At 36.8% G+C, this 18,082-nt stretch overlaps 4 protein-coding genes across 12 annotated transcripts; 3 read left to right on the forward strand and 1 right to left on the reverse strand.

Annotated features, from left to right (window-relative positions):
- Nucleotides 1-2,822: 2,822 nt before the first annotated feature.
- Nucleotides 2,823-5,016, forward strand: LOC114169362 (transcription factor DUO1-like). Its single transcript, XM_028054501.2, has 3 exons — nt 2,823-3,034; nt 3,693-3,924; nt 4,187-5,016. Exons 1-3 carry the CDS (start codon nt 2,841-2,843, stop codon nt 4,664-4,666), a joined length of 906 nt encoding a protein of 301 aa, XP_027910302.2. The 5' UTR covers nt 2,823-2,840; the 3' UTR covers nt 4,667-5,016.
- Nucleotides 5,017-5,223: 207 nt separating this feature from the next.
- On the reverse strand, nt 5,224-10,128 carry LOC114169043 (small G protein family protein / RhoGAP family protein). Its single transcript, XM_028054060.2, has 10 exons — nt 9,937-10,128; nt 9,515-9,619; nt 9,047-9,309; nt 8,489-8,551; nt 8,387-8,405; nt 8,015-8,113; nt 7,811-7,888; nt 7,485-7,729; nt 6,792-6,957; nt 5,224-5,921 (listed from the first exon to the last, which is right to left on the reverse strand). Exons 2-10 carry the CDS (start codon nt 9,573-9,575, stop codon nt 5,776-5,778), a joined length of 1,140 nt encoding a protein of 379 aa, XP_027909861.1. The 5' UTR covers nt 9,576-9,619; nt 9,937-10,128; the 3' UTR covers nt 5,224-5,775.
- A 250-nt stretch (nt 10,129-10,378) lies between these two features.
- LOC114169045 (cation/H(+) antiporter 2-like) lies at nt 10,379-13,158 on the forward strand. The gene is made up of 3 exons (XM_085668793.1): nt 10,379-10,655; nt 10,743-11,735; nt 11,929-13,158. Exons 1-3 carry the CDS (start codon nt 10,503-10,505, stop codon nt 13,129-13,131), a joined length of 2,349 nt encoding a protein of 782 aa, XP_085524919.1. The 5' UTR covers nt 10,379-10,502; the 3' UTR covers nt 13,132-13,158.
- Nucleotides 13,159-13,284: 126 nt separating this feature from the next.
- LOC114168220 (protein FAR-RED IMPAIRED RESPONSE 1-like) lies at nt 13,285-17,751 on the forward strand. Of its 9 annotated transcripts, XM_028052963.2 has the most exons (8): nt 13,305-13,875; nt 13,954-15,300; nt 15,463-15,519; nt 15,613-15,681; nt 15,779-15,847; nt 15,962-16,033; nt 16,132-16,200; nt 17,475-17,751. In XM_028052963.2, exons 1-8 carry the CDS (start codon nt 13,360-13,362, stop codon nt 17,559-17,561), a joined length of 2,286 nt encoding a protein of 761 aa, XP_027908764.2. In that variant the 5' UTR covers nt 13,305-13,359; the 3' UTR covers nt 17,562-17,751. The 9 variants fall into 9 exon arrangements, 5 of the variants coding, with proteins under 5 accessions (XP_085524918.1, XP_027908765.2, XP_027908766.2 ...); XM_028052964.2 differs by having other exon boundaries at nt 13,298-15,300; nt 16,138-16,200; XM_028052962.2 differs by having other exon boundaries at nt 13,306-15,300.
- Nucleotides 17,752-18,082: the final 331 nt, after the last annotated feature.

The raw sequence follows: 18,082 nt of genomic DNA on the forward strand, positions 1-18,082 counted from the left end.
AGCAAGTGAGAGAGAAAAATATTTAAAATTTATTGTCATATAAGATTCTGTTTCTGAATTTATTTCCACTGATTAATTACCACTCAACTTATGTATCACTCAATTAAATCTAAAGCTACAAAATTTCATGCTAGATTAGATACATTGCATGAAGAATGAGATACACTAACTTCTTCGGTCTATGTACTTCCACGGTGAATTTGATTCACCTTCCTAGTACGATGACAATTTTTTATGATGATCATAGTTGTTAAATAATTATTAAAGATTAATCAATAACTTGATTCATCAACCAAGACAATATATATTTTAATTATAAGTTCAACATAAAGAAGGTTATCACTTTAGTTGGAGTTTGGGTGAGGTGGCCTGTGAATCGGAGGAGGCTTCACATATTCAACATGATTCAGAACAGGCTTACCATATGGTGGCTTGTGAATGAGTGGTGGCTTACCAGATTGAGCTTTATTAATAGGAGATTTACTTTATGGTGGCTTATGAAGTGATGGTGGCTTAATTAGCATATTGAGTCTCATTTAAGGGAGGTTTACCATATGGTGGCTTATGAATCGGAGGAGATTTAACATATTGGGCCTCATTCAAGGGAGATTTACCATATGGTGGCTTGTGAACTCGAGGAGATTTAACATATTGAGCTTCATTCACAGTAGGCTTACATTATGGTGGCTTATGAATTGGTGTTGGCTTGTGAATTGGTGGTGACTTAACGTATTGATCCTCATTCACATGAGGCTTACCATATGGTGGTTTGTTAAGTGGAGGAGACTTAACATATTGAGCCAGGTTTACCATATGGTGGTTTGTGAAGTGGAGGAGACTTAACATATTGAATCTCATATGCGGAGGTGGTTTACCATATGATGGCTTATGAATTGATCGTGACTTGTGAACTGGTGGTGACTTGTGAACTAGTGATGGTTTGTGAATTGGTGGTGGCTTAGTATATTGAGTTTCATTTATATGAGGTTTACCATATGGTGGTTTGTGAACCGGTGGTAGCTTAACATATTGAGTCTCATCCATAGAGTTTAATTTTAGATGACTCATGTAAGAGCTTTTTCTGTGTTAGATTAAGTTCTTCATGATACACTATTAATTTCTTAATTTTTTCATTTTTGCACTCATAAAAGTACTTTTAATTAGTATTACTTGATAAATAACTTTTAAGAGAATTCATTTACTCCAATAATGTTATCAAGTTATTTAATTTTAGTTAGAACGTCTGAATGGAATGATCCTTAGGACTTGTGTCAAAGGTATAGAAGGTTGGTGGGGAATTTCAATTGAGATTTTGTCTTTTTATAGATGCAAAGTTTGAAAATAAATGCGAAGGGCCAAAATTCTACACTGCACTTAAGGCCAAAATCATGTTAATTACTATCAACTAATCAAACTATAATCAACCAAAAACTTCTACTCACTTGCCATTGCGAACTAAAGTTGGTGCAAAGGCAAAACGAAGAGGGTGTAGGAAGAAAAAAAGTAAAGAAGAAAAGGTTGTTTAATAAAAAATAGCTAAATGAAGAGCGAAAACTAATTTAGGAGATAACTTTATTTAGAAAGAAAAATACATATTATTATTTTTATGACTAATTTTATCACTAAAAAATCATTATAATTTTTCAATAGTCCACAGTATTTTATAATAATAATAATAATAATTGTTATTATTATTATATTTTTTAAGAAACATATGTTAATGACTAATTAGCTATTATAAAGTGTTTGTTTTTCATTTAAGAAAAATGAGATAAATTCTTTTAGGACCGAGTAAAACATACAATATTGTTTGAAAATATACGTGGATGACTATAATTTAGGTATTTGAAACTAAATGAACAATATCATTCTTAAGAATGCAATATTAGATGTCGAGGAAATATTTGACAAAAATTAAAACATAGGTTTGAATTATTAATAAGTATTCAAGAACATTTTTTTTTTGTATTCTGATGATGAGTGTTACGATCAATCACGTGTTTAAAATCAATACAATTTTAAATATAATATCTTAAAATTTTTTGTTCTTTTAGATATGTTAAAAAAATAATTGGTGAGTGTACACCTATAAGTGTTTTATGTGTTTTGTTTTGTAGGTTGTTGTACCTCTTTTGATATAATAACTTTCTATTCCCACACATTTTTCTAATCTACCATCATTCATCATTTCTCATATAAAACCAGAACTATCCCATACCAATTATATTAAAGATAAAAAAATAAATAAATTTAATCAACACTTTTTAAACACACTCACATTTATATATAAAAAACACAAGTTGTTACAATTTTCATCAACAAAATTTCTCACTTTTGTCTTCATCTTGATGGTGCTTCTAACATCTATTTACTGTTGTTCCTTTATTTCCTTTATTCACAAAAAAATAAAATAAAATTACCGAGTACGTATATACTAATAATTTCAACGTTTGAAACTCTAAATCATAGTTAAATTCTTAAATGAATTTATAATTTATAAATGGTGTGCTCGTTTAAATTTGAATTTGAAATATTTAAATTTGAAATATTTAAATTTTTAACTCAAAAAATATAGATGGAAGAAGTGTTGGGGCAGTTTGAAATAGAAACCTTAATTGAACGGAGAACAAATGGCGCATGTTGCCACTAACCGTCAAAACCGTTGAAAGTGCAAGAGTGGGGGGAGAGAGCAATCCTCTGCATGGAGTCCACCTACGCCACCAAAAGGCACCTCCAACCGGATACTGCCACGTCAGAAAGATGAGAAGAGAAACACATGCATACCCATTTGAAAAAGATTTAGTGTGGTTGTGTGTGAAGATTGAGGAAGAAGCATTGAAATGGAAAGAGAGTTGGAGAGAGGGTACGTGAAGAAGGGACCATGGAGTAGAGAAGAAGATGAAGTGCTTCTGAGACATGTCCAAAAGTATGGTCCGAGAGAGTGGAGCTCCATTCGATCCAAAGGCTTGTTGCCACGAACAGGAAAATCTTGTCGCCTTAGATGGGTTAACAAACTTAGACCAAACTTGAAGACGTGAGTTTACTTCTAACTCTCTCTCTCTCACCCTTTTCTGTGCATGCATGCATGCATGAATTCTTTGTTGTGTTATCCTGTGCATGACTCCTAGTACAACAAAGTTGGTGTTTTGTTACCAGTATTAGTGATAAAGTTATCTGTTTGTGTTCTCCTATGATCTATCCCACAAAGTTGTCTGTTTTTTATCCTATGATCTATCCCACAAAGTTATCTGTTTGTTTATCCTATGACCTGTCCCTCAAAGTTATCTGTTTGTTTATCCTATGATATGTCTCACAAAGTTATCTGTTTGTTTATCCTATGATCTGTCCCACAAAATTATCTGTTTCTTTATCCTATGATCTGTCCCACAAAGTTATCGGTTTGTTTATCCTATGATATGTCTCACAAAGTTTGATCATGCAGAATCTGACTCTGAGGGAAAACTATGAAGAAAATCAGATTCTTTTTTCGATCTAAAATCTGATGTAACATCCTGGGGTTTTCACCCTCTTTCAGTTCAATCTATGTAACTATTGTTAAAAGTCAAAAGTGATTATGTTTGGTACTATTGATAATGACGATGGTGTTGGTGTTGTAGTACTATAACGATGATGCGATGATGATGTACAAAATTTGATTGTTTTGTTTTACGAGGAAAGTTTGGAATGTGTAGTGGATGCAAGTTTTCGGCAGAAGAAGAGAGATTGGTGATGGAAATGCAGGCACAGTTTGGAAACAAATGGGCCAAAATTGCAACGTATTTGCCGGGGAGAACGGACAATGATGTGAAAAACTTTTGGAGCAGTCGGAGAAAAAGGTTGGAGAGGATGTTGCAGAAGCCACCAACGTTAAAGTTGCAGAAAAACAAGGGAAAAACTCCTCTTACTCAAGTGCTAGTGGATAAGGTATGTATCTATTTAGTGTCCATAGAAATTACACACATTCAGGGTTTTGTAACCATTGGTTTTGCCTTGTATTATTACACATTTTGGTTATGAGAAAAAACGGCAATAGAATAGCGATTGCATGACTGCGTGTAATTCATGATTAATGGGGAAGTGGAAGATGTTTTATCAGAAACTTAGATGTGTCAGCAATTTCATTGTAGCAGGGTTTTCATATCTTTTATAAAATGCTCGATTTAATACATAACATGTGGCTATTCAGGCTCCTCCATGCAGTTCAAACCAGGTGGAGGAAAACCTTTGTTACACTACTTCCTACGTGGGAAACACCGAGGTGTTCGAGATGATCAACCTTCAAGATTTGATAAAGCCAAACTATGAACAGATGGAAAATGATTACTTCAGTGGTGTTGAGGTTGATGCCACCCCACTTCACACAGTACCATCGTTTGAGTCTTCATCAGGGTACAACTTCCCTCTGCTCCCTGAGCCACTAATCGACTTTCCACTCTTCCCAGAGTGCCAGGACCTTGTTCCAGAGACCTTTGATCCAAATTTTATTGATGGGTTCGACCAGAAGAAATTTTCAGAATGTGTATGCAGCCAGAAGCTTGGGACTGGGTTGCCAACTCTTGGATTGGAGGAAAATTCTCAAATTACAACTTCAAATGTCTTATTCAAGGACTTCCCAAGTGAGATTTTTGAATACTTTGAGCACATTCCAACCTCAACAGAACAATGAACTGTTTTCTTTTGATTGGAGTGCTAACTGCTATGCCCTGCAATCGTTTTTATCCTTTAAGTGTGCCATCCTTTTGGTATACTGTCAACACTAGATGTTTGCCAATGTATGAACTTATATCAGGCTGCTTGAAACAATCAAGGAAAAACTCAAGCTGAGCTGAACAATATCTAATTAGTCGTTGAACTTAATACCTGCACATTTGAGTGCTTCCCCATATTTATTATACTTTGTAGGTACTTCATTTTATCAACCAGAAACAAACAAAAAGCAAATAGAACTATTTTCATTATATACTGCATCCTACTTAGTTGCAATATGAACAGAATAGCCTTTGACTATCCTCTAGTATGGCCCCCCAAAAATCAGGCACTTATGTACACTGAATTGTAAGATCCTAAGAGTAAAAATGAATTATAAATCTCCAGTTTGGAAGGAAAAAAGAAAAATCTTGGTATTTACTTCAGCAGCTCCTCAAATCAAACTTCACCCCTTTCGCAGCATTCCAACAATCAGGGACAGTATTTAAATGATCCATTCAACTACAGTGTACCAAATATGAATACACGATTCTATACGTAACTATAAACAAAGATCACATATCATCAATCCAAGCAAAAGACCATGATAACAGAGCACGAGTGACAATAATTTCTGCAATTATGGCTGTACAAAAAGTTTGCTACTCTTACCCCCACATAGGTATACCAACACTAATTTCTAACACACTCTTGAACACACTCTACTATTGATTGAATTTTATGGGAATTCACAAATTTTGACGGGTACTCATTTAATGATTCTCTTTCAGTAGTTTTCAACAAATTTTAACCAATCGTAGAGTGTGTATTACGAAGAGTGTGTTATATAAGTGTTGCTAACATTTCTCATGAAGTAAAAAACCCTAAAAGCAAAATAAATCGAAAAACGGATACCCTTATCACTAGAACCGACCGGTAATATCCAACATCATTCTGCAGCTTGATGATTGTGGATAACTTCAAATATAGCTTGTTAAGAATGATCTTCTTGACCAGATCGGGAAAAAAATATTCCTAGACCAATATATCCAAATCAGCCAACAAATACAGGAAGAGGATTAAAACGACTCATTTCCAAACTGTCTCATTTGCATCTGTGAAGATTGCATTATGATGCTCCACCAGCAACTGAATAACTTCAATTGCACCAAAGTCTACTGGCGTGCCATCATCCAAAGGAATAGGAGAGGATGCATCTATGGCTTCACCATCATCTGCAGCAGACGAAACAAGAAAAGAAATGGTAATCTCGAATCAGTACTAATCTGATAAGTCTATAATCTGCATTAATTTTTTCAGATGGAGTTTAGTTCAAGAGAAGTAAAATAATAAACTGCTAAACTGAATTTGGCACCCTCCTAGAAAACACTGCAGTGGCTAGTCAGTAAAATGCAATGTCAATTGAAAGATATACAAAAAACAACCTCAAAACAAATTTTTAGAAAGATAATCCCAAGATAAAGCTAGTATCAGTTAATTTTAGTAATTGACTTGCATGATAGTATTGATTTGCTTAACCAAACTGGCGTAAAAACATCAGAAATCAGTGTCAACCCTATGAGAAATTTGTTGAACATTCACTGGTACCAACTATTAAGGTTTGTTATTCAAGGAGTATGGCACTAAAAATCTTCTTATTTCCACTTACTATGTTTCAGCACTAAACAGTAAAAAAAATATGCTTTCAACTACACCAGCAACAAGAGCCTGTTAAAGGCTTAACAAAAAAGACTATCTATAGTTCCAATGAACTAAAGAAGACTAATGTATATCAACTGCCTCCTTAAGGTGTCCGATAGTCCTCCTCAACTATTGCATCAGTTATTTTTCATGTGATCAACTCCCCTTATTAGGCCTTTCATTGGTCTTCCCTCACATGGCAATGTAAAAGTTTAAGCTTAGTTAAGATTATTGCATATAGATCATTTTGACTTAGAAAATCCACATTGTTTAAGAAACTAGAGTGATTTCATGTAATGCCCCACGTAGTCACCAACCTTCTGGCCACCGGCAATAGTAAATAATATTTGAAGTCGTGTTGATTATCTTAAAAAATTTACATGTTTTAGTATAACTTTGCTTACCGGCAAGCATGTCCCAGGCAGTATATGAACCAGGTGGTGTATCCACACTCTTTTCGGAAGGACTTTTTGACATCTGATTCCAATATTGACGATAAAATTCAGGTCTGTTTTCCTTTTGCCACATAATAACAGGTGCCATTTCCATAGCTAAGCTCCGAGCATCCATCTGGCAAACATCAACAATCTTCAGCATGCTACTCTAATCCAATTTTTATGAAGTAATAAACAAGTAAAGACTACATGATTATTCTTAAGGTCACCCAAGTGATGGGAAACCAATAATAGTAAAGCACAGAGATATTGCAGGGACTGAGGAAAGCAACCAATCATAACAAAGCAAGTTATGCACCTAGGAAATAGTGATATTGAAAGAATGAATAATATTACAAGACGAGAATTTTGCTAATGATTCTTTTTCATATTCTATCTCTTTTCTTTCTTGTTTTATTATGATTTATGAGGATAGTTTACACTCATGATTACTCTTGGTCCAAAATAAATATATTGGAAAACAGTGTGCTCCATTTACCACACAAACAATATATTGATAAAAAAATGTAAATATATTGTACAACAGGGTGCTCCAATTACAAAAAATAATAAATTATTATTGATCAAACTATAAAAAAATAAAAAAATAAAAAAACCACGCTTAAGAATATCAAGAATAGGATTTGAAGGTAAGTTTTCTACCTTGTTGAGAAGTGACTTCTGGCTAACACGGAGTAGAAGGGCTGTTATAAACTCTAGGGTCATGTAGTTTACACTGGAAAGCCTCTTGAGTATGTTTCTCATGGAGTATATACTGGACCGAGCACCTCTAATCTCATTATAAAGCTCTAATGTGGTAAGTGGCTCAGGAAGGCTGGCAAGGTAATATTTCACAAGAGCTGCTACATCAACAGGATTCGTGCCTTCTGGTACTGAAGCCGTAGAATCTGCAATGCAATTACAGTAGCATGCATAATATCATCCAAGTATAATAACTCAAACTTACCCATCACTGAAAGAATTATTACCTTGGTTGTATAGGGAAACCAATTGGTGAATAACCTTTTTATTCCCTTCAGATTTAAAAAGATCTAGCGAGTTCAAACCTGCTTAAATAAAATTAATGAAATTACCATTGGACCAAATGCTTTTAAAATAACAATTAGATCAAAAGCAAAGATTAAAAAAAAAACTGCTCCATGAATGTGGAGTCTTACTCTAGAAATAGCTACCTGAAACTATAAGATAATCTGCACAATTGACCAATATCCGAGGAATAGGTTTGCAGTAATCTTGCCTCTGCACAGTAACCTCAATTGGAACTCCAAATACTGGGATCAAGATAAGCTAATAATTAAGCACCATTGTGCAGGCACTAGGCAGGCAGCAAATCTTAAATACAAAGTAAAAAGCTACACAAAAACAAAGAATGCTATACTTCTATATGACTTGACAGTCAAAAACTGTTACTAAAAAAGCATCAAAGTGGAATTTATCCCAAAATGCCTTGTGGGAATAATGGAACCTATTCTACATAGCCAACAAAGACTGTGATGCATGAGAAAAACTGCTCTCTTTCTCCGTCATGTGGTTGAGAAACTTACCATCAGTGCTTGCAACTCCCTGCAAAAGAAAATTACAGTAAGAACAATTGCAAATTCGCATACAGTAAAAAATATGTGATCGATAGCCCAAAGTCGTTTTACCTTTTGCCATCTTTCAATATCTGTCAAGATAGTCTTACTTTTTTGTGCTGTAATTTTTGCCACCTGAAATAAATCAACATGATGGAAAATCAGAAAGAGAAGAAAGTAAAGATTAGGAGCAACAAACCGATGATATCCTGGCATGTGAATAGCAAGTAAGATATTTAAAGAAGGAAAGGACAGAAAAGAGAAAAACAAGAGAACAAAAATTCCAAAGATCCATTTGATTAACACCAAGTTCAGAATATCAGTTTAGAACAATCTACAACCAGATAACGAGTTATCCAACATCCAACTGAAAGAAAGAATTCTATAATCCAAAATCAATTTGGATAAGGCATTCCCTTTACCAAAAGAAAGGGATTAGATGTCATAAGAAAATAAAATCCCATAAGACTTTGTTTTGTCTTCATTTGAAGTTAATATACTTAACATTTACTAAAATTACAAATTGTGCTCATTCCGTTTCTTGTTTTGAAAACCTTGTGAACAAAATCATTTATACCTTTCTAAAAAGTTACCCATCACAATCTAGAATCATTTATTCAACTAAGTTACCTCTTCAACCTTGGACTTTCCCACAACCACCTTATCCTTTGTCCCTGACAAGCCTCTCCTCAGGAGCGTGCCAGTTGTAGCAGCCGCTGATATCAAGCGATCCTGCACAGCATGTCTCGTGGATGGCTGCTGGAGAAGTGCCCACCGACTCTTGACCATTGATCCCACTCGTCCAGCCACTTCAGCCACATTACTTTTTGTATCCTTGGTGACCTCACCAACAAATGTTCCTGCTGATTCCTTGGCTTCTTTAAGCTTGACTCCTATATGTGAACAATCAGAGACCAGAAAGGCTTAATTCAAATAAACTTCTCAGTAATTCATGAACTAAAATAAGCTTATGGAATTAATTTTCACAAAAATCTCAGTTACAAACTGTCCAAAAGTTTATTTTATGTTATACTTTATCCACAAATAAGAACAAAGGAAATAAGAAAGAGAGAAGTGAAGCAATTTAGCGAATGATACCAGAGGAAGAAAAGAAACCAGCAGCCTTGTCTTGCCACTGGGGTGACATGATCGAAGGCATGGAAGACAGAGGTCAAGAACAAACTCAAAAATCGTTACTTGATCCTGCAAGTGAACCCAGAAAAGACGAGTCAACAACGACAATTGACAAAATTCTAGTCAGGAACAGGATCCCAAGTCCTTCAGAAACAGAATAAAGTTAGTTGACAGCTTTCTGATCACCGATTTCCTCGAAAATCAAACCCATAAAAGAAATAATTAAACTAAAGAGTGAAATCACAGCAACAACAACTATCGTGTGCAGTAAAATCCAGGGAAGAGAATCGATCGGGCCTCCACGGCTAGTCTGTAGTGTTAAACAGTGAAAACGAAAGAAGAGAATCCGATGGAAAAATGAAGGAATTGAAAAACCTATTTTTTACCCGAACGAATTGGACAGAGAAGAAAGGTGAAAACTTTTTGATGGTTTTGCGCCAAAGCTGAAAGAAACAGAGAGAAAAATTGGATTTCTGAGAAAAGACGGCAGCAGATGACAAGACAGAGATATGGGTATTGGAAGGTGACTGCTCTGACTCAGTCCCAATATTAACTCACCACCACCAAACTACTTCTGTCTTTCACTCTCTTTTTTTAATCAAATATTCATTATTTTATGAAAAAATTATAACTAATAATATTTTCAGTTATATAAATAATAATAATAATAATAATGATGATAACTATTGCGGCCAGAAAAATATTTTATTTTGAGTTATGTAAAAAATAATAAATAAGTGTTAGCATGAGCTAAAGTTTAGGAAGAATAACTATAAGGGGCCTGTGTTGTGTTACGTGTTTTTTACCAATAATTTAGGATCTGAAACAAAGATTGCAACATTCCCTTATGCAAAAGAAGATTGACGGAACATAGAACCTCGTATGAATTGCTTCTACAACGTTTGATTCCTCTGAATTTTTGGTTTGAGTTTTGAGAAACACTGCAAGCACAATGGATGCCACTCACTCCATGTTCTGCAACAATGATCTGGTTAACCCCCTAAGCTCAATGGGCATGCAAGTGTCCTGCATTCTTGTCGTGTCACATATCTTCAACGTTGTCTTTAGGACTGTGGGTCAACCTGGACCAATTGCGCAGATTCTGGTAGTAATCAAACACCAAGTACCTTAATTTTGTCAATGAATATTTAACAATGATGTTTTCTTTTTCTGTTTGTAAATTGTTCAACAGGCTGGGTTGGCGCTAGGTCCAATGTCACACATTCCGTATATTAAGGCTACATTTTTTCCTGCTAGTTCAATAAACTACTATGAAGTTGTGAGCTTCTTCTGTCGCATACATTTCATGTTTTTGTTTGGGTTAGAGATGAATATGCACTACGCAATGCGCAATCTGCGTAGGGTGAACTTTGTAGCCTGTGGTGGTGCCCTGATGGGTGCTGTTTTTGGTCTATCTGTCTCATTTTACTTGCATCAAGAGTTGAACACCCTTGACAATGCCCCTTTGTATTATTTTTCAATGATCATCATGCTAGTGGTGTCATACACAAGCTCCCCAATGGTGATTCGTTTGGCAGCAGAGTTGAGGTTTGCAGCATCAGACGTGGGGCGAACGGCAGTGTCATCTGCGTTGATCACAGAAATGGGGTGCTTGTTGCTCTTCAATGTGATGGTTAACTGGAGAAAAGCAAATCACATTTCTTCTGGTTTAGGTTGCTTTGTAATCACTGTGTTCGTGGTTTACGTTAACCGGCACTTGGCAGTTTGGTTAAACGCAAGAAACAGAAACCAGAAGTACCTCAAGGCTCCTGAGTTGTTACTCATTCTGTTCATTCTTCTGACTAGCTCAATGATAATAGAGATTTGTGGTTACAACAGTATTATGAGTTGTTTCATCATTGGTTTGTTGTTCCCCAAGGAAGGGAAAACAGCTAGAACATTGCTGCACAAACTTGGTTATTCTATTTACAACTTTGTGCTTCCGGTGTATTTTGGCTACTTGGGGTTGCAGTGTGACCTGATAAATGTCTTCAAGAGCTTGCAGCGTGTGGCCAATATGGCCATACTGATATTATTGAGCATTGGAAGCAAGCTCGGTGGAACTCTTATAGCTTCCCGCTACCTCAAAATTCCCACAAGTGAAGGAATTTTTCTTGGCTTCATATTGAACACTAGAGGTTATGCCGACCTTCTATTCATTGGTGCAGCAGCAAAGCAAGTAATTGTGAGTATATTTCCTGACTTTGTTGAATTATAACCTGTTTGGATAAAAAGATGAAATGAACTGATGTTACGAGCTTAAAAGTTGAGTGTAAGTTGATTTTGGTATAAGGAAAAACTCGATGCATTGTACCTCCCTATCTCTTCCTCGTCTCAAATTTGCAGACTAATTCAATGGTTCTTGTGTTGATTCACAGACTTTCGATTCAGAAGCGTACAATGTTCTGTTGGTATCAATAGTACTTAACACAATAATATCAGGAATGATTGTGGCTTTTCTAGTGAGAGGGGAAGACAAAATGTTTGCAAACAACTACACTGCAATTGAACCACAACAAATGGAAGATGAGCTTCGAATTCTGGCTTGTGTATATGACCCTCGTCAGGTATCTGCCATACTTGCAACAGTGCTAGCAGTACATGGGTCTAGAGTATCACCATCTACCACTTACTTAATGCACCTAATAGAGCTTGTGAAGAAGATCAAGTCCAACCTGTTGTACCATGAGAAAGAAAATGCTGACCTTAGCGACGATGAGGACTATGGGGGCAATGATGTGGTGGAAATCAACAATTCTTTGGATTCATTCACTGCAGAAACAAAGATTCTAGTCCACCAAAGAAGGGCAGTGTCTTCTTTCCCCTCCTTGTACGAAGATGTGTGCAATGAAGCAGAAGATCTGCAAGTGTCAATTGTGCTACTCCCCTTCCACAAGCACCAACGCATTGATGGGAAATTGGAAAGTGGAAAAGAGGGTATAAGGATCACCAACCAGAAGGTGCTAAGACATGCCCCTTGTTCAGTAGGTGTCATAGTGGAAAGAGGCCTTGCAAGGGTACCTGGCTTCTCACAGCTAGTAGCATCTGAAGGCATACAAAACATTGCAACACTTTTCTTTGGTGGCCCTGATGACCGTGAGGCTATTGCATGGAGCCTACGCATTTCAGGAAGTCCACGAGTGAACTTAACGATCATAAGATTTCTTCTGACATCTTCATCACAGAGCGAACAGATAGAGAGTGGACAATCAGAGGAAAAGGAAATTTTGATGTCACTGTCTGGGGAGGAGACGGTGAATGAGATTGACAACACCTTCATGGTGGACTTCTACAACAGGTATGTGACTTCAGGCCATATAGGGTATGTGGAGAAGTTTGTGAAGCATGGAGCAGAAACGGTGGCTGCTTTGAAACAGATAGGGGACATGTATTCTTTGTTTATAGTAGGAAAAGGTGGTAGAGGACAGAGTTCACTAACAATTGGTATGAGTGATTGGGAAGAGTGTCCAGAACTGGGAACTGTTGGTGATGTCTTGGCCTCTTCAGACTTTGATATTCATGGCTCAGTTTTGATTGTTCAGCAACATAGAGATGTCAAGAAAGGACTATTGCATGATTAGGTAGGTATTCAAGTGCAATAAAGTTGTACTTGTTCTTGTACTTAGCTTTTATGAACATATATACACAGTGTACATTTGGAACAGTTTTTGCTTTTCGACAATGTACTTAGAGAAAGAAAGGTTCAGAACATTTTTTCAAAGACTTTGTATGTACATGTTAACTTAATTTTGTAAATCTAGTAAAAAGGAACATGTTATGCCACAACATTCTTATTTATTTTTCCAAGGATGCAAAAAACAAAGAATGCTTATTTAAGTGGAAGAAAATACCAAAGGAAGCGAAAAGAAGAGATTTTTGGTTTGTTTGTTTCCCACCAATTGTATTACTTTGAACTTCCCATCTCACAATCGCCGACTAAAATGGAGGCGGAGCCCGCGGCTGGGCCCGGGCCTGAGTTTAATTCGAAGGAGGAAGCTTTCGCATTCTACCAAGCCCACGCGAAATCTGTGGGTTTCTCCGCCATAATCAAAGCCAGCCGCCGATCCCGGATCTCCGGCAACTTCATCGACGCCAAATTCGCCTGCACTCGCTACGGCGCCCCACCAAGCCACAAGCCCAAACGGGCCCCTGCCCGGGCCAAAACCGATTGCAAGGCCTCCATGCACGTGAAACGAACACCCCACGGTACATGGATCATCTCTTCTTTCATCAAACACCATAACCACCAAATTTCCCCCATTCACAGTAACCCTAAACCCAATAATAATGTTAACAACAACGCAAGTCCTTCAAGGAAACTCAAGGTTAAAAAAACACTGCAACACTTACCTTTCGCCCAAGGTGACCTTCAATTTTTGCTCAACGCTTTCATGTCTATGCAGAATGAAAACCCTAATTTCTTTTTCGCGGTCGATTTTAACGAGGAACAGCGGTTGAGGAGTGTTTTCTGGGTGGACGCTAAGGCTAGGCTTGATTACAGACACTTTAGCGATGTGGTGCTTTTGGACACCACTCACGTTAAAAACGAGTGTAGATTGCCCTTTGTTCCGTTTGTTGGTGTGAATCACCATCTTCAGTTTTTGTTGCTGGGATTGGCGTTTGTGTCTGATGGGTCTGAATCCACGTATGTGTGGCTGATGAGGAATTGGTTGAGGGCAATGGGAGGACGTGCTCCAAAGGTGATGCTCACTGACTGTGATGAAGTGCTGAAGAGAGCGGTTGCTCAAGTGGTTCCTGAGTCTTGTCATTGCTTTTGTCTGTGGCATGTGTTGAGTAAGGTTCCGGAGAAGCTCGGTCGCCGGATTCATGGGCACGGTGGTGAGTTTATGAGTGGGTTTAGTAATTGTGTTTTGAGGTCTAGGACAAAGGAGCAGTTTGAGAAGAGGTGGGGGGAGATGGTTGAGAGGTTTGACATGGGTGATGAGAGTTGGTTGTGTGAGATTTTTGAGGATCGGAAACGGTGGGTACCTGCGTTTATGAATGGCAGGATTTTAGCAGGAATGTCGACTGTGCAGAGATCAGAAGCCATGAACTGTATGTTTGATAAATATGTGCAGAGGAAAACTACTCTGAAAGAGTTTCTGGAGCAGTACAGAGTGGTGTTGAGGGATAAGTGTGAGGAGGAAGCCAAGGCGGATTTTGAAACTCTGTGTAGAATGCCAGTGTTGAAATCTCCATCCCCTTTTGGGAAACAAATGGTGGAGTTGTACACCAATGCGGTGTTTAAAAAGTTCCAGGGTGAGGTTTTGGGAGCTGTTGCTTGTCATCCAAGGAAAGAGAGCGAAGATGGGGCAATGAAAATGTTTAAGGTTCGGGATTTCGAGGACAATCAAGATTTTGTTGTGACGTGGAATGAATCGACTTCAGAAGCATCATGCTCTTGCTATTCAATTGATTTCAATGGCTATCTTTGTAGGCATGTAATGATTGTGCTACAGATTTCTGGTGTACATAGCATCCCTCCTCGGTATATATTAAAACGCTGGACAAAAGATGCCAAGAAAAGAGATCTGTCTGTGGCAGATGTCGTTGTCTCTGACTCTAGGGCTGAGCGCTATAGTAATTTATGTCAACGAGCTTTTGGATTGGGTGATGAAGGATCTTTATCCTACGAGACTTACATTGCTGCTGTAAAGGCGTTGGAAGAAGCTCTGAGAAAGTGTGAGAACCTGAATGGTTCAATTCAGAGAGTCAGAGAACCGAACCTTCCATGTTTTGGTTCTCAAGAGGTAAGTCTAAGTAATACTGCTGATCATTACTAACAAAAAGAATGGTACTCTAAGAAAAAGAAAGGTTATTTTGTCATGTCAGACATAATGCTAATGTTACAGACTCCGTTTCCATAATCAGATAGCCTTTGTGTGCCCCTCTTATGTAGTGATGCTTAATAGGTAAGCCCTGAACCAGATACCATTGCTATGGGAGTCGATTCTAGCTGGCAGCAAGTGGTTAGTGCTTCTTGTTTGAAGTACATGTCAGATTCATTACTGATTGTGATATTTCATCATAGAAAAATATCTTATGGTCTGTATTTGTTATAGGAAAACCCCAATGCACAAGCAGCTGGTCTTCCTTGTTCACATAAATCACAGCATAGCATTCAAAAGATGGTATGACATTTTCCCATTTCTACTTCTTACATTGTGCCAAACAAAAGAGTGCGTGTGGATCCTGAAATTTCAGCCAATTTAACAAACTCTGTTACAGGAGCGGCTAAACTCCAGGGCTCAGAATCTGGATGGCTATTTTGCTACTCAGCGGATTGATTTTGGAATGGTAGTTGGTCTCTAAATTTAGAAATTTGAAATTCAATATGATGTAGCAGTTACCCAGTTGTAATCTGCTTCCTGTTACTTCAAAGAATAATTTGCTCTCCTTAATTTGTTGAAGTGCCATCAATTGAATTCGGTATCTGCTATTCGTAATGATTATCACTGCAACCAGCATGGCATCCAAGACCCGGTAATAAATAATGTCTACTCTTTGGTTTTTTCTAATATTTTCAGTAGTTTGGGATTTTAGATTTATAACATCTAGTTTTGGGTTGAATCTTGATTTAGGGACAGTTGAACTCAATTGCATCCATCCATGATCCCTGTTACATGGCCCCACAAAGGGTGCATGCGATGGTATGAACTCTACTATACTTTTACTGTTGAGTAAATAGTAATTTTTAAAAGGTAAGGAATTCGTTATTTTAGTCCTTGAAAGACTGAAAATGCTCATGAGGTCCTTGAAATATCAATGTGTTTGTCATTTGAGTTTGTCTGTTAAATTAACACCAATGAAGTGGATGTGTGGCATGTTAAGTTCCATATTTTATGCACATATTGAACAAAGCAGCTTCCAACTTCTGCCTGTACTCCTTTACCCATTTCACACATTCTTTTCGGTTTGCTTCTTCCCTCTGCTCAATGAAACACGAAGCTTTGTAATGGAGAATTTCAAATTTCAATACAAAGGAATCAGTGAATTAAGTAAAAAAACATTGTGCGAAACTAAAAGTTAAGAAAATGGATTAGAGAGGACCTTCTAAGTACTCAGCTAGTGTGGACAAAGTTTCACATTTCTTGGTGAATCTCATGAATGATCTGCTACATTTTGTAATTTCACATGATGTTGTTTCAAAGCCACATGTGAATTCAACTTTGCGCATTATGTATCACATGTATTCCCGTTAGTGTTAACTGACATAAGGTGAAGTAGTGATGAAACTGACTGATAGATTTAACTTTCTGGGATATCATGAGCAATTTCAGTTTTTTCAAGAACTAAAATGAGTGGCTGGCTCCTAATATTTTATGGACTAAATGACTATCTAGTCATCTATTACTCCCTATAGTTTGTGTTTTTGCATCCATGATTAGTATGGAATGAACTATAAGAACCGCTAACCAAGCAAGATTTATCACTCTTGGTGGGATCGGTTTTATGGTTAACTAACATTATTGGACTCTATCAAAAATGGAAAGAAAAGGAGAGAAGTTATAATTGAAAGATTTCGATATTAAAATTTTCAACACCTTTATGATTCCTGAAGTTAATCCTGAAATTATGACATGACCTGTCATGGTACTGCTTTTGTATGTCTCTTCATAGAAAGAGGAAAATACAAAAATGTCTTACATTTTCTTGGCTGATTTATCTCAGAAATACCTTGATCTTTTTCCAAAGTTGACCAAATTTAAATTATAATATTTTCTGTATTTAGTTTGATGGCTGTAGGGCATTACAAGGAACAGTTACATTTTAGACAACACATAACCCAAAGTTTTTTTATGTTTAAGATAGTTTTACCAAATGTGGCAGCAGAGTTGCACTCGTGATATATATATATATATACACACACACACACACATATTCTCAGCCCTTCTCTCATTCCTTAAATTTCACTTTCTTGTAGGGTCAACCCGATGAAGGGTCATCCTCACAACTGCATGGGATGGAGGTAAAGGTAAAACAACTAAATTCAAGGCACCAGTCTCAGTAAGTTAGGTTTTAGGCTGACATTGTGTTTCATACTTGTATATCAGCATGTAAATGTTTCGGTTAACGTTATGTATATATTAGAAAGTCATAAGTCTTTTTGATGAGCCTTGATTAATTCCTGCCCTTTTAGCAGAGACGTAGGACTTTGTTTCTTAACTAGTGGAAATAAATCATGATGCAGTACTATAGCATATCATTCTGGCACTGTCCCTTCTATATATTGAAGCAGCTGGTTTCATTTAGTAACAATTTCTTAAATTCACCTGATCAAAAGCAGGCTAATAGTATCTTATCTTATAAGTGTTACCAACTCATGCCTCAGCTTATGCATAATTAAGTAAAGTTACTGATTTCCTCTTTATTCAATCTCTTCTTATTCTTCAGAGAAGGTGAATAGGAATTTGTAAATTTATCAAGTTTTGATGTGTTATTTATTTGCATACAACTTTACGTTAAGGTTGGAATAAACCAATTTTTATCTACTCGCTTGATACCAATGTATTTTTTTCTCGACAAGTGATT

Source organism: Vigna unguiculata, chromosome 11 (assembly GCF_037176805.1).
Source record: "Vigna unguiculata cultivar grain cowpea cultivar isolate G323 ecotype 2 chromosome 11, ASM3717680v1, whole genome shotgun sequence".
Lineage (NCBI taxonomy): Eukaryota > Viridiplantae > Streptophyta > Magnoliopsida > Fabales > Fabaceae > Vigna > Vigna unguiculata.

Bases quoted from the DNA above. Each gene is read 5' to 3' on its own strand.
- LOC114169362 (XM_028054501.2), top strand. From the start codon at position 2,841: ATGGAAAGAGAGTTGGAGAGAGGGTACGTGAAGAAGGGACCATGGAGT. The intron at 3,035-3,692 runs GTGAGTTTACTT...TGGAATGTGTAG, and splicing joins CTTAGACCAAACTTGAAGAC to TGGATGCAAGTTTTCGGCAG. The intron at 3,925-4,186 runs GTATGTATCTAT...GTGGCTATTCAG, and splicing joins CTCAAGTGCTAGTGGATAAG to GCTCCTCCATGCAGTTCAAA.
- LOC114169043 (XM_028054060.2), bottom strand. From the start codon at position 9,575: ATGCCTTCGATCATGTCACCCCAGTGGCAAGACAAGGCTGCTGGTTTC. The intron at 7,889-8,014 runs GTAGCTATTTCT...TTATTTAAGCAG, and splicing joins AGATTATCTTATAGTTTCAG to GTTTGAACTCGCTAGATCTT. The intron at 6,958-7,484 runs GTAGAAAACTTA...GATGTTTGCCAG, and splicing joins AGAAGTCACTTCTCAACAAG to ATGGATGCTCGGAGCTTAGC.
- LOC114169045 (XM_085668793.1), top strand. From the start codon at position 10,503: ATGGATGCCACTCACTCCATGTTCTGCAACAATGATCTGGTTAACCCC. The intron at 10,656-10,742 runs GTAGTAATCAAA...ATTGTTCAACAG, and splicing joins GACCAATTGCGCAGATTCTG to GCTGGGTTGGCGCTAGGTCC. The intron at 11,736-11,928 runs GTGAGTATATTT...GTTGATTCACAG, and splicing joins CAGCAGCAAAGCAAGTAATT to ACTTTCGATTCAGAAGCGTA.
- LOC114168220 (XM_028052962.2), top strand. From the start codon at position 13,360: ATGCAAAAAACAAAGAATGCTTATTTAAGTGGAAGAAAATACCAAAGG. The intron at 15,848-15,961 runs GTAGTTGGTCTC...AATTTGTTGAAG, and splicing joins AGCGGATTGATTTTGGAATG to TGCCATCAATTGAATTCGGT. The intron at 16,201-17,474 runs GTATGAACTCTA...ACTTTCTTGTAG, and splicing joins CACAAAGGGTGCATGCGATG to GGTCAACCCGATGAAGGGTC.